Genomic DNA, 14,404 nt, shown 5'->3' with positions numbered 1-14,404 from the left:
AGCATTAATAGTGTAGCAGAAGCCAGAGGTCTTTAATCAGACCGGTGACTCATTGCAGTGAACATTTGCAGGTAAAGCTGAGCAAAAGGCTATACTATGTGATACACCGTGATACACCACAGCTTCCATAGTGAAATGTTTTGGGGGGTTTTTTTTATTCTGTTTTTTGTTTTGTTTTATTTCAGGGAGAAGTTGCAAGGGCAGAGGGCAAATATGGAGGGAGGGACTGGGAGATGAGTAGGATTGGGGTGCAGGATGTGAAATTCACAATCAATAAAATGTTTTTAAAAATGCCACTTCAGCTGGGCGATGGTGGTTTGCTCCTTTAATCACAGAACTCATGAGGCAGAGGCAGGCAAATCTCTTGAGTTCAAGGATAGTGTGGTCTGCAAAGTGAGTTTCATGACAGCCAAGGCTGTTACACAGAGAAAACCTGTCTTGAAAAACAAAACACAAAAACAAAAAAATCCTAAGTGCTAAAAATTAAGCCATAAGACAGTGACTAGAAAGCAAACACCAGCAGACAGACTTGCCTGTCAGCAATAAACCAGATGCCAGTGAATTGTAGAGGGAGTAACACCTGGGCTGTGGCAAAACCAAGGGACATCCCAGTTATGACGTGCAAGCTGTGATTCACACCGAGGGGCTGGTGGATTTGTGGAAGGTTGGACTTGCCAGAAAGGGAGGAGAGAGGAGTGTGGTAGTGTGTCTTCTGCTGCCTGAGGCTGAGATTAGTTCTAGGGGCACAACTGAACCTTGCAGTAGATAAAAGACACACACTTTCAAGTAAGGAAGAGTTTAGCCTGATTTTAGACCATTTCAGCCTTTTGTAGTTTGATGGGAACCTCTATAACAACAAAAGTTAAGTGGTAATTAGTACAAATTTGTCAGCATGTGACCTAGTTGCTCTGTTTTCTTTCCATTTTTTTCTGCTCAGTATCCGAAGGACCCAAGTCATTGATGATGAATCAGATTACTTTGCCAGTGATTCTAATCAGTGGCTGTCCAAAGTTGAGCGAGACATGCTACAGAAACGAGAGGAAGAGCTGAGAGAACTCCGACATGCCTCTCGACTTTCTAAGAAAGTCACCATTGACTTTGCGGGGCGGAAGATCCTAGAAGATGAAAACCCACTGGCAGAGTATCACAGCAGGTAAGCAGGGGCTCTGCTGGGCTCCGACAACAGGAGCAGTCTGACTGGAAGGATTTTCCTCTAAGGATCAGCTGTTTTGTTTACTTAAAAGACAGCAATGGTCCCATGTGTAAAGCTCTTGCACAAACCTTCGGACTGGGGTTGCTTATCCTCACCAGCTGTGTGAAGCCATTGTGCAGTCTCACATGTCTGTCATCCCATTGCTCCTATGGCAACACAGGAGACTGATAGGATTCCCAAACTCTCAGGCCACTTAGCCTGATGTGTGCAAAGGCAAACAGCAAAGAAAACATGTTTCAACCAGGGCAGAAGGTGAGGATCAATGCCTGAGGCTGTACCCTGACTTCAGACACATATCTGTCCTCACTTTCACATTCACACATACATGTATTCATCTCATATGAACACTTCATACATATAGAGATAGGAAGAAAGGAAAGGAAGGAAGTGAAATGTATGATCCAGAAAGAAACTAATCTATTTCCTTTTGTAGTTGTGCTTGAGTATATGCAGATATGTGTGTGAAATTGATAGTGACTAAAGTTAACCATTGTCTGGAAATGAGAGTGCATCTCAGTGGTGGTCACTTAGCTAATACTTGTGGACCATCATTCAGTTCTTAGCTGCACACACACACAGAAATAATAATAACAAATCAAAAGTGAAGCTAACATTTTAAAGCTGTAAGGGAAGGATTTATTATATGATGTTGAGATGATTAACACCACTTTAAAAAAACTGTAGGTTAGACCTCTCCCACACTCCACTGCAATAGTAAGCTACACTAATCCAGTGGATTTGGTCATGGTAGTACTGTCTGTAATCTCAGCACTCGATAGGCCTAGTAGGAGGATCTCTCCAGGAGAACTTCGGCTACATAGCCAAGCCTTGATGCAAAGAAATAAGGGCCAGGTGGTGATGGCACACGCCTTTAATCCCAGCCTGCAGATCCTCATCCTTGTGAGTTTCAGGCCAGCCTGGTCTCCTGAGCAAGTTCCAGGACAGCCAAGCTACACAGAGAAACTCTATCTTGAAAAACCAAATCAAAACAACCAAACAGGGCTGGAGAGATGGCTTAGTGGTTAAGAGCACTGGGTGCTCTTCCAAAGGTCGTGAGTTTTCCAGCACCCACATGGTGGCTCAGAAGCATATGTAACTCCAGTCCAAGAGGATTCTACACCCTCCTTTTTGGGCACTGCAAATACATGGTATACAATCATATAGGCAGGCAAAACATCCATGTACACAAAAATAAATATTAAAACAAAAAAGGAAAATTTACATATCCACATAAAAACTGGTGTGTGTGTGTGTGTGTGTTTGTGTGTGTGTGTGTGTGTGTAGTGATTATTCATACAATAGATACTATAAGACTTGAGAAAAGAAATAAGCACTTTTGTGTTGAACAAGAAAGGGACCTCTTTAAAACTTCTGAATGTTGGAACTAGAGAAAAATCTCAGTGGGTCAGAGCCTAGTTGTTGAAGAAGACCCAAGTTCAGCTCTCAGCATTCTCTTTGGGAGGTTCTCAACCATTCGTAACACCAAGAATCCAATGTCTTTGGTTTCCTGTGGCATTCACGTGCACAAATCCACACACAGGCATACAAACTCATACATCATTTTGGAGATTCGTTACTTATTTGTTTGTATTTTTGTCTCTCTGACAGACCTGGCTATCCTGGAACTCAGCGTATAGACCAGGCTGGTCTCAAACTAACCAATCCGTCTGCCTCTGACTAAGTTCTGGGAATAAACGCATGAACCACCACACCTGGCTATACATAAATCAAAACAAAACCAAAACACAAACAGAGCCCTTTGCATCTTGAAGCAAGGATAGAGTTCACATTAGCATGGATGAGTGGAGAGGGTACTCTTCACTAGGTAGAGTAACTGTGATTGCTTTGGTAGATGAGTTGCTGTGAGTCTTCTTCTCTGGGTCAGTCTTGCTAGTCATCTTTTCTAACCTTGGCCTGTAATCAATCTTGTTAAAACGATGAGTGGGTAATATGTCCTACCTGTTTTCCTCAGTGTTCTTGGTTCAAAGACAAGATGGATTTGGGAGCAGAAAAGGTTGTCCATATCTACAGATAAAACTTTCAATTTCAATTTTCATTACTACTAAAAGGTTTCGTGTGCTAAGTTTGGACACTTGGAGCATAGATTACCAATTATTGCCTCCTTTTGGTTTGTTTCCACAGACTAGATGAGACAATACAAGCCATTGCCAATGGAACTTTGAACCAGTCACTGGTCACGTCTGATAGATCTTCTGAAGAGCCTTTGGGAGTTCTGGTAAACCCTAACATGTACCAGGCCCCTCCTCAGGTTAGTGAATGTTTTCTTTTAACTGATGAGAGCCCCAAATAGTTCTCCTTACAAGTGTGTTTGATGGATAGGCCTTAGATATCAACTTCCTCTCTACATGGCAGTCAAGCATTTGTGAGGCAGAGGAGGATCTCTTGAGTTTGAGGCTATGGTGGTCTACAGGGAGAGTTCCAGGACCATCAGGGCTACACAGAGGAATTGTCTTGAAAAAAAAAAAAACAAAAAAAACAAAAAAACAAATAGACAAAAAACCAGGCAAAGCTCCCGGAGCCTTGGCACAAACCTGTAATCCCATCACTTGGGAGGTAGCAGCAAGAGAATCAGGAATTCAGGGCCATTCTCTGCCACATACCAAGTTCAAGGCAAGCCTGTATTACACAAAACCTTTTTTCAAAAAAAAATTAAAAGTGACTTCTTTTTACTGGCATTAATAGCTTTGGTTTACATTCCCTAGGTTCACAAAAGTCTGTTTCTGTTGTGTTGTGTTCTTTCCTATGCAGTGGGTGGACAACACTGGGTCAGCACCACCAAAGAAAACTTCACTCTCAGTAGGACCAAGACTAGAGCTCAGTTTACATCCTCACCAGCTTCGAATCCAGGACCAGGAATTCCAGGAAGGCTTTGATGGTGGCTGGTGCCTGTCTGTGCATCAGCCCTGGGCTTCTCTGCTTGTCAAGGGGATTAAAAGGTAAGAACTGAACGTCAGAGTTTCAGAGTGACGTACATTTGATTTAGAACTGTGGATTGGTGCTCATCGTACCAGTCTGCTGGTAACTTAGGATGTCGTTCACTGCATTTAACTTTAGACAGGGCTTGGTGTGGTGGTACAAACCCATATGAGAGCTCTTGGCAGGCAGAGGCAGGAGGTTGTGAGTTGTAGTCCAGCCTATGTACATTAGCCAAATTTATCTCCACAAAGAAGAGTGCTGTGAAGATGGCTCGGCTGGCACAGCACTCGCTGTACAAGCATTGCTGGCCTGGGCTCAGCAAGGAGGAGCCAGCTCCTGAAAGTTACCCTCGAACCTCCATGCCACACCATGCTGTGCTTGCTTACACGCCTACACCACACACGCCGCACACACTACACTCATCACACACACATACCAACACAGTAAGAAAATACAATTAAAGCACATACGTGTATATAGAAACTTACCTGGGGCTAGAGAGATGGATCAGCAGTTAAGAACACTTCTTACCCTTGTAGAGCACCTAGGTTCCCAGCACTCACATGATGGCTTACAACTATGCATAATTCCAGTTATTAGGGGATCCCCTGCCTTCTGGCTTCTGCAGATGCTAGGCACATTAGTGCACATGTATAATACAGATATAACACCCATGCACGTACAGTAAAGTAAATCCCTTTTTTTAAAGTTGGTGATGGGTTCTTTTTTGGTTGGTTGGTTTTGTTTGTTTTAGTTTTTTTATTCAGTTTTTGTTTTTAAGACTTGTTTTGCTGTTTTTTTCATTTTTTTTCTTATAAAGGACAACATTTAATTGCGATGTTACAGGTTCAAGCCATTATAATCAAAGCCAGAAATATGCAGCTTCCAGACAAGCAAAACATCTTCATCCAAAGGAAGCCAGGAGCATATTGACTCCCAAGTAGCTAGGAGAAGGGTCTCAAAGCCCACCCTCTGAGTGACACACTTTCTCCAACAAGACCACACCTACTTCAACAAGGTCATACTTCCTAATAGTGCTATTCTTTGGACCAAGCTTATATAAATCATCATATTCCACTCCCTGGCTGCTACAGGCTTGTTCAAACACATGGGTGGGAGCCATACCTAAACATAGCATAATGCAAAATACATTTAATCTAACTCTCAAAGTCCCCAGGGTCTATAGCAGTCTCAACAAAGTTAAAAGTACAAATCCAAAGTCTCAGCTGAGATTCATCAAATTACTTAACTGTAATCCCCAAAGCAAGACAAACCAGCTGGGGAAACTCCAAACTCTGTCTCTCCATGTCTGGTGCTAAAGCAGTCTTCAGATCTTCAACTCCTTTTTCATTTTTGTGAACTGCAACAAACTTTTTTCTTCTGAGCTGTCTCTACTCCCTGTTAGCAGCTTTCCTCAGAAGATATTCTACAGCTCTGGCATCTTTAACATCTTGGGGTCTCCAACTCAACTTCCACTTCACAGTTCCTTGTTCCAATGTCTGGGATCCACACATGATCTTCTGGGATCCTCCCAAGGGCTTACTTGCATCAATTCTCCAGTTCTTCCCTCTGTAGAAGTCTAGGCTGCTGCTGTTCTTGGTGGTCATCCCATAGCACTCGCACCAACTAAACACTGGGGTCTTCTGCTGCAACTATGCTTCACCAACAGTCTCTCATAGGCTCTCTTCATGGTGCCAAACCTCAGCTCCTTTGCATGGACCCTTTAATCCTGGACTGTCAACTGGAACTAAGGCTGCACCTTTACCAGTGGCCTTCCATGGCCTCTCACAGTGCTTCGCCTTGTCTGCTCCTCATGATCCCTTCATGCCTTCAAAACCAGTACCATCTGACTGACTCTTACACATTTCCAAGTTCAGCTGGGACATAAGGTGCAGCTTTGCTTATCTCTGGAACACAGCTTTTTTTCCCCCTTTTTTTCTTTATCAACTTGAGTATTTCTTATTTACATTTCGAGTGTTATTCCCTTACCCGGTTTCCGGGCCAACATCCCCCTAGACCCTTCCCCTCCCCTTCCATATGGGTGTTCCCCTCCCCATCCTCCCCCCATTACCGCGTTCCCCCCAACAATCTAGTTCACTGGGGGGTTCAGTCTTAGCAGGACCCAGGGCTTCCCCTTCCACTGGTGCTCTTACTAGGATATTCATTGCTACCTATGAGGTCAGAGTCCAGGGTCAGTCCATGTATAGTCTTTAGGTAGTGGCTTAGTCCCTGGAAGCTCTGGTTGCTTGGCATTGTTGTTCATATGGGGTCTCAAGCCTCTTCAAGCTCTTCCAGTCCTTTCTCTGATTCCTTCAACGGGGGTCCCGTTCTCAGTTCAGTGGTTTGCTGCTGGCATTCGCCTCTGTATTTGCTGTATTCTGGCTGTGTCAGGAGAGATCTACATCCAGTTCCTGTTGGCCTACACTTCTTTGCTTCATCCATCTTGTCTAATTGGGTGGCTGTATATGTATGGGCCACATGTGGGGGCAGGCTCTGAATGGGTGTTCCTTCTGCCTCTGTTTTAATCTTTGCCTCCCTATTCCCTGCCAAGGGTATTCTTGTTCCCCTTTTAAAGAAGGAGTGAAACATTTACATTTTGATCATCTGTCTTGAGTTTCATGTGTTCTGTGCATCTAGGATAATTCAAGCACTTGGGCTAATATCCACTTATCAATGAGTACATACCATGTGTGTTTTTCTGTGATTGGGTCACCTCACTCAGGATGATATTTTCCAGTTCCCTCCATTTGCCTATGAATTTCATAAAGTTATTGTTTTTGATAGCTGAGTAATATTCCATTGTGTAGATGTACCACATTTTCTGTATCCATTCCTCTGTTGAAGGGCATCTGGGTTCTTTCCAGCTTCTGGCTATTATAAATAAGGCTGCTATGAACATAGTGGAGCATGTGTCTTTTTTATATGTTGGGGCATCTTTTGGGTATATGCCCAAGAGAGGTAGGTATAGCTGGGTCCTCAGGTAGTTCAATGTCCAATTTTCTGAGGAACCTCCAGACTGATTTCCAGAATGGTTGTACCAGTCTGCAGTCCCACCAACAATGGAGGAGTGTTCCTCTTTCTCCACATCCTCTCCAGCATTTGCTGTCACCTGAGTTTTTGATCTTAGCCATTCTCACTGGTGTGAGGTGAAATCTCAGGGTGTTTTGATTTGCATTTCCCTTATGACTAAAGATGTTGAACATTTCTTCAGGTGTTTGTCAGCCATTCGGCATTCCTCAGCTGTGAATTCTTTGTTTAGCTCTGAACCCCGTTTTTTAATAGGGTTATTTGTCTCCCTGCTGTCTAACTTCTTGAGTTCTTTGTATATTTTGGATATAAGGCCTCTCTGTCTGTTGTAGGATTGGTAAAGATCTTTTCCCAATCTGTTGGTTGCAGTTTTGTCCTAACCACAGTATCCTTTGCCTTACAGAAGCTTTGTAGTTTTATGAGATCCCATTTGTTGATTCTTGATCTTAGAGCATAAGCCATTGGTGTTTTGTTCAGGAAATTTTCTCCAGTGCCCATGTGTTCGAGATGCTTCCCCACTTTTTCTTCTATTAGTTTGAGTGTATCTGGTTTCATTGGAGGTCCTTGATCCACTTGGACTTAAGCTTTGTACAGGGTGATAAGCATGGATCGATCTGCATTCTTCTACATGTTGACCTCCAGTTGAACCAGCACCATTTGTTGAAAATGCTATCTTTTTTCCATTGGATGGTTTTGGCTCCTTTGTCAAAAATCAAATGCCCATAGGTGTGTGGGTTCATTTCTGGGTCTTCAATTCTGTTCCATTGGTCTATCTGTCTGTCTCTGTACCAAAACCATGCAGTTTTTATCACTACTGCTCTGTAATACTGCTTGAGTTCAGGGATAGTGATTCCCCCTGAAGTCCTTTTATTGTTGAGGATAGTTTTAGCTATCCTGGGTTTTTTGTTATTCCAGATGAATTTGCAAATTGTTCTGTCTAACTCTTTGAAGAAGTGGATTGGTATTTTGATGGGGATTGCATTGAATCTGTAGATCGCTTTTGGTAAAATGGCCATTTTGACTATATTAATCCTGCCAATCCATGAGCATGGGAGATCTTTCCATCTTCTGAGATCTTCTTCAATTTCTTTCTTCAGAGTCTTGAAGTTCTTATTGTACAGATCTTTTACTTGCTTGGTTAAAGTCACACCAAGGTACTTTATATTATTTGGGACTATTATGAAGGGTGTCGTTTCCCTAATTTCTTTTTCGGCTTGTTTCTCTTTTGTGTAGAGGAAGGCTACTTATTTATTTGAGTTAATTTTATACCCAGCCACTTTGCTGAAGTTGTTTATCAGGTTTAGTAGTTCTCTGGTGGAACTTTTGGAATCTGCAAATAGTAATATTTTGACTTCTTCTTTTCCAATCTGTATCCCCTTGATCTCCTTTTGTTGTCTGATTGCTCTGGCTAGAACTTCAAGAACTATATTGAATAAGTAGGGAGAGAGTGGGCAGCCTTGTCTAGTCCCTGATTTTAGTGGGATTGCTTCAAGTTTCTCTCCATTTAGTTTAATGTTAGCGACTGGTTTGCTGTATATGGCTTTTACTATGTTTAGGTATTGGCCTTGAATTCCTAATCTTTCCAGGACTTTTATCATAAAGGAGTATTGAATTTTGTCATATGCTTTCTCAGCATCTAATGAAATGATCATGTGGTTTTGTTCTTTCAGTTTGTTTATATAATGGATCACATTGGTGGTTTTCCGTATATTAAACCATCCCTGCATGCCTGGAATGAAGCCTACTTGATCATGGTGGATGACTGTTTTGATGTGCTCTTGGATTCGGTTTGTCAGAATTTTATTGAGTATTTTTGCGTCGATATTCGTAAGGGAAATTGGTCTGAAGTTCTCTTTCTTTGTTGGGTCTTTGTGTGGTTTAGGTATAAGAGTAATTGTGGCTTCATAGAAGGAATTCGGTAGTGATCCATCTGTTTCAATTTTGTGGAATAGTTTGGATAATATTGGTATGAGGTCTTCTATGAAGGTCTGATAGAATTCTGCACTAAACCCGTCTGGACCTGGTTTCTTTTTGTTGGGAGACCTTTAATGACTGCTTCTATTTCGTTAGGAGTTATGGGGTTGTTTAACTGGTTTATCTGTTCCTGATTTAACTTCGGTACCTGGTATCTGTCTAGGATATTGTCCATTTCCTGCAGATTTTCAAGTTTCGTTGAATATAGGCTTTTGTAGTAGGATCTGATGATTTTTTGAATTTCCTCTGATTCTGTAGTTATGTCTCCCTTTTCATTTCTGATTTTATTAATTTGGACACACTCTCTGTGTCCTCTCGTTAGTCTGGCTAAGGGTTTATCTCTATCTTGTTGATTTTCTCAAAGAGTCAATTCTTGGTTCTGTTGATTCTTTCTATGGTCCTTTTTGTTTCTACTTGGTTGATTTCAGCTCTGAGTTTGATTATTTCATGCCTTCTACTCCTCCTGGGTGTATTTCTTTTTGTTCTAGAGCTTTTAGGTGTGTTGTCAAACTGGTGACATATGCTCTCCTGTTTCTTTCTGCAGGCACTCAGAGCTATGAGTTTTCCTCTTAGCACAGCTTTCATTGTGTCCCATAAGTTTGGGTATGTTGTACCTTCATTTTCATTAAATTCTAAGAAGTCTTTAATTTCTTTCTTTATTTGTTCCTTGACCAGGTTATCGTTGAGTAGAACATTGTTAAACTTCCATGTATATGTGGGCGTTCTTCCCTTATTGTTATTGAAGACCAGCTTTAGCCCGTGGTGGTCTGATAGGACGCATGGGATTATTTCTATTTTTCTGTATCTGTTGAGGCCTGTTTTTTGACCAATTATATGGTCAATTTTGGAGAAAGTACCATGAGGTGCTGAGAAGAATGTATATCCTTTTGCTTTAGGATAGAATGTTCTATAAATATCTGTTAAGTCCATTTGGTTCATGACTTCTGTTAGTCTGTCTAGGTCTTTGTTTAATTTCTGTTTCCATGACCTGTCCATTGATGAGAGTGGGGTGTTGAAACCTCATACTATTATTGTGTGAGGTGCAATGTGTATTTTGAGTTTTAGTAAAGTTTCTTTTATGTATGTAGGTGCCCTTGTATTTGGAGCATAGATATTTAGGATTGAGAGTTCATCTTGGTGGATTTTTCCTTTGATGAATATGAAGTGTCCTTCCTTATCTTTTTTGATGACTTTTAGTTGAAAATCGATTTTATTCGATATTAGAATGGCTACTCCAGCTTGCTTTTTCCGACCATTTGCTTGGAAAGTTGTTTTCCAGCCTTTCACTCTGAGGTAGTGTCTGTCTTTGTCTCTGAGGTGTGTTTTCTGTAGGCAGCAGAATGCAGGGTCCTCATTGCATATCCAGTTTGTTAATCTATGTCTTTTTATTGGGGAGTTGAGACCATTGATGTTGAGAGATATTAAGGAATAGTGATTATTGCTTCCTGTTATATTCATATTTGGATGTGAGGTTATGTTTGTGTGCTTTTCTTCTCTTTGTTTTGTTGCCAAGACAATTAGTTTCTTGCTTTTTCTAGGTTGTAGCTTGCCTCCTTATGTTGGGCTTTACCATTTATTATCCTTTGTAGCGCTGGATTTGTAGAAAGATATTGTGTAAATTTGGTTTTGTCATGGAATATCTTGGTTTCTCCATCTATGTTAATTGAGAGTTTTGCAGGATACAGTAACCTGGGCTGGCATTTGTGTTCTCTTAGGGTCTGTATGACATCTGTCCAGGATCTTCTGGCTTTCATAGTATCTGGCGAGAAGTCTGGTGTGATTCTGATAGGTCTGCCTTTATATGTTACTTGACCTTTTTCCCTTACTGCTTTTAATATTCTTTCTTTATTTTGTGCATTTGGTGTTTTGACTATTATGTGACGGGAGGAGTTTCTTTTCTAGTCCAATCTACTTGGAGTTCTGTAGGCTTCTTGTATGCTTATGGGCATCTCTTTCTTTAGGTTAGGGAAGTTTTCTTCTATGATTTTGTTGAAGATATTTACTGGTCCTTTGAGCTGGGAGTCTTCGCTCTCTTCTATACCTATTATCCTTAGGTTTGATTTTCTCATTGAGTCCTGGATTTCCTGTATGTTTTGGACCAGTAGCTTTTTCTGTTTTACATTTTCTTTGACAGTTGTGTCGATGATTTCTATGGAATCTTCTGCTCCTGAGATTCTCTCTTCTATCTCTTGTATTCTGTTGGTGATGCTTGTATCTATGGCTCCTTGTCTCTTCCTTTGGTTTTCTATATCCAGGGTTGTTTCCCTATGTTCTTTCTTCATTGCTTCTATTTCCATTTTTATTTCCTTCAACTGTTTGGTTGTGTTTTCCTGGAATTCTTTCAGGGATTTTTGTGATTCCTCTCTATAGTCTTCTACTTGTTTATTTATGTTTTCCTGCATTTCTCTAAGGGAGTTCTTCATGTCTTTCTTGAAGTCCTCCAGCATCATGATCAAATATGATTTTAAATCTAGGTTTTGCTTTTCTGGTGTGTTTGGATAATCAGTGTGTGCTTTGGTGGGAGAATTGGGCTCCGATGATGCCATGTAGTCTTGGTTTCTGTTGCTTGGGTTCCTGAGCTTGCCTCTTGCCATCAGATTATCTCTGGTGTTTCTTTGTTCTGCTATTTCTGACAGTGGCTAGACTGTCCTATAGGCCTGTGTGTCAGGTGTGCTGTAGACCTGTTTTCCTGTTTTCTTTCAGCCAGTTATGGGAACAGAGTGTTCTGCTTTCGGGCGTGTAGTTTTTCCTATCTACGGGTCTTCAGCTGTTCCTATGGGCCTGTGTCCTGAGTTCACCAGGCAGGTCACTTGGAGCAGAAAAGTTGGTCTTACCTGTGGTCCTGAGGCTCAGGTTTGCTCGTGGGGTGTTGCTTATGAGCTCTCCGAGAGGGCAGCAATCAGGAGGACCTGCGCCGCCCTTTCCGGGAGCAATCCATGCACCAGGGTCCCAGATGGCATTTGGTGTTTTCCTCTGAAGTCAGAAATGTGGGCAGAGTGTAGTCTCTTCTGGCTTCCCAGGCGTGTCTGCCTCTCTGAAGGTTTAGCTCTCCCTCCCATGGGATTTGGGTGCAGAGAACTGTTGATCCTGTCCCTTCAGGTTCTGGCGGTGTCTGGGGCGCAGGGGACCTGCAGCTCCAGTGCCCCTATCTACCTTTCATTGTTTTTTAAAAGGTCAACCAACAAAATCCTAAATTTTTTTGGCTGAATAGCTTAAAAAGAAAACACCAAATGAAAGTATGGTGACTCATACGTCTAATCTCCACTGCTTAGGAATCTGACAAGGAATGATGAATTTGAGGAGGGAAACTAAGAGAGATTCCACCTCAGAATGAATACTAAAATCAAGGGTTGGGGTATAGCTCAGTGGTAGGATGCTTGCCCAATGTCCAGAAGGCCCTGGAATGACCCTTAGTACTGCAGAAGAGAAAGAGGGAAAAGACCTTGTAAAGCTAGAATACCAGTGTTTTTCAATTTGGAAGAAAGTCTTTTGGAAAAACTTTATTTTTTATATATTGTTTATTTTTATATATTTTTATATGTTTGTTTATTTTTAATATATTGTTCAGCAATCTTCATGCTTTGATCTGTTTTATAATGTGAAGTTTTGTTTGGTAACGCAGAGGTTTACTTCCACTGGAAGTCGTCTACTATCGTCCCACATCCCAGGATCATCTGTTGATGTTGGTTTTTAGTTGTTGCTGTTGTTATTGTTGTTGTTTTCCGGTGCAAGGTATCAATTTAAGAGCTTGTCTGTGCTAGATAAGCACTGTACCACTGAGTACACTCCTAGCCCAGCCAGTCTTTGAGGAGGTAGCTCAGACTAACCTCAGACTTCCAGCATCCTCCTTCGGCTTCTTGAGCCAGCATTATGGGCATGTACCATGGCATTCCAGTCCAGAGTTGATTGTGTTTCTTAATTCTTGTTTTGTTCTTACTTTTAAAGGTTTATTTATTTATTTTATTTAAGTGCCTACACATCTTGAGACACACCGGAAGAGGACATTGGATCCCATTAGAGATGACTGTGAGCCACCATGTGGTTGCTGGGAATGGAACTCAGGACCTCTGGAAGAGCAGTCAGTGCTCTATACCACTGAGTCATCTCTCCAGCCCCTTAATTCCTAGTTTAAATTCTCCTTTTTTTCACTTGTATACATGGAAATAAAAGATTGTAAAATGTAAAACAATAGCTAGAAAAAGATCATATATACTCTCACTCTCTAGAAACAGTTATTAGCTGTAAGTTTCTGTTAGTACTTTGGAATGTTTGTTTGCTTGTTTGTTCCCCCTCCTCCTCTTTTTCCTCCTCCTCCTTATCTTTCCCCTCCTCCTTTTCCTCCTTCTTTGACACACAGTTTGTCTGGAACTCACTACTATGTAGACCAGGCTGGGTTTAAACTTGAATTCACAGAGATCTGTCTGCCTCTGCCTCCTGAGTGTTAGGATTAAGGGCATGTGCCACCATGCTTGGCCTGGAATGTTTTTGTTGGTTCTCTTGTGTGAATGATTACACAATGAGGTCATGTTATATATTTTTGTTTGGGTTTTTCATTTCACTTATTATCATTCATTTTTCTCTTCCTCTTAATCTTCTAGAATTTTATATGCCTGGCTATATATATATATATATACATATATATATACACACACACATATATAAAATAGGATTTTAGTTTCTAAAGGAGCAGCTGTGTAGCCCAGGCTAGCACTTTACAGTTGACAAGTGCAGACACTGGGGTAAGCTAGACTGCTCTGAATTACAAAGCTAGACTTCAGGTTTTCAAAGTGCACATGCACTGGACTGCTTAGGCTTCAGCCCCATTTCTACTTGGTGGAAAGAAAATGTATCAACATTTAGAAACAGCCGTTTGCTCCACACAGGTTTTGCTGTTATCTGTCATTTCCTTCCTTCATTTACCTAGGGCATCAGCCATTTCCCCCCACTGAAGGGCATGCTTTCGTGCTTTGGCTCTGTTGCTTCCCAGCCCATGTGTGCAGTGCTATGTCCTGAGGACCATGACCCTGCTTCTCTTCCAGGACAGCTGAGCCCTCAGTGTCTCCTCTCATTCCCTTCTCATTTGCTTTCTTCTTTTTCCAAAGTAGGAGATGAAACAGCACGCTCTCCTCAGGATGCTCTCCTCAGGATGCTCTCCTCAGGATGCTCTCCTCAGGATGCTCTCCTCAGGATGCTCTCCTCAGGATGCTCTCCTCAGGATGCTCTCCTCAGGATGCTCTCCTCAGAATGCTCTTG

At 41.6% G+C, this 14,404-nt stretch overlaps 1 protein-coding gene across 9 annotated transcripts in view; it reads left to right on the top strand.

Moving 5' to 3' along the window:
- Positions 1-14,404, top strand: part of Trip4 (thyroid hormone receptor interactor 4) — a 90,190-nt gene that overhangs the window by 40,085 nt on the left and 35,701 nt on the right. For all 9 annotated transcript variants that reach the window (XR_015626638.1, XR_015626636.1, XR_015626637.1 and 6 more), the window contains 3 exon segments: positions 938-1,153; positions 3,356-3,482; positions 3,983-4,170. Coding sequence is in view for 6 of the 9 variants with exons in the window: in NM_001433738.1 (NP_001420667.1) it covers positions 938-1,153; positions 3,356-3,482; positions 3,983-4,170 (531 nt within the window). In the remaining 3 variants the exon portion in view is untranslated.

Source organism: Rattus norvegicus, chromosome 8 (assembly GCF_021556685.1).
Source record: "Rattus norvegicus strain SHRSP/BbbUtx chromosome 8, alternate assembly SHRSP_T2T, whole genome shotgun sequence".
Classification (NCBI taxonomy): Eukaryota; Metazoa; Chordata; class Mammalia; order Rodentia; family Muridae; genus Rattus; species Rattus norvegicus.
Note: the sequence above shows the minus strand (reverse complement) of the source record. Positions and strands in the feature narration are given on the sequence as shown.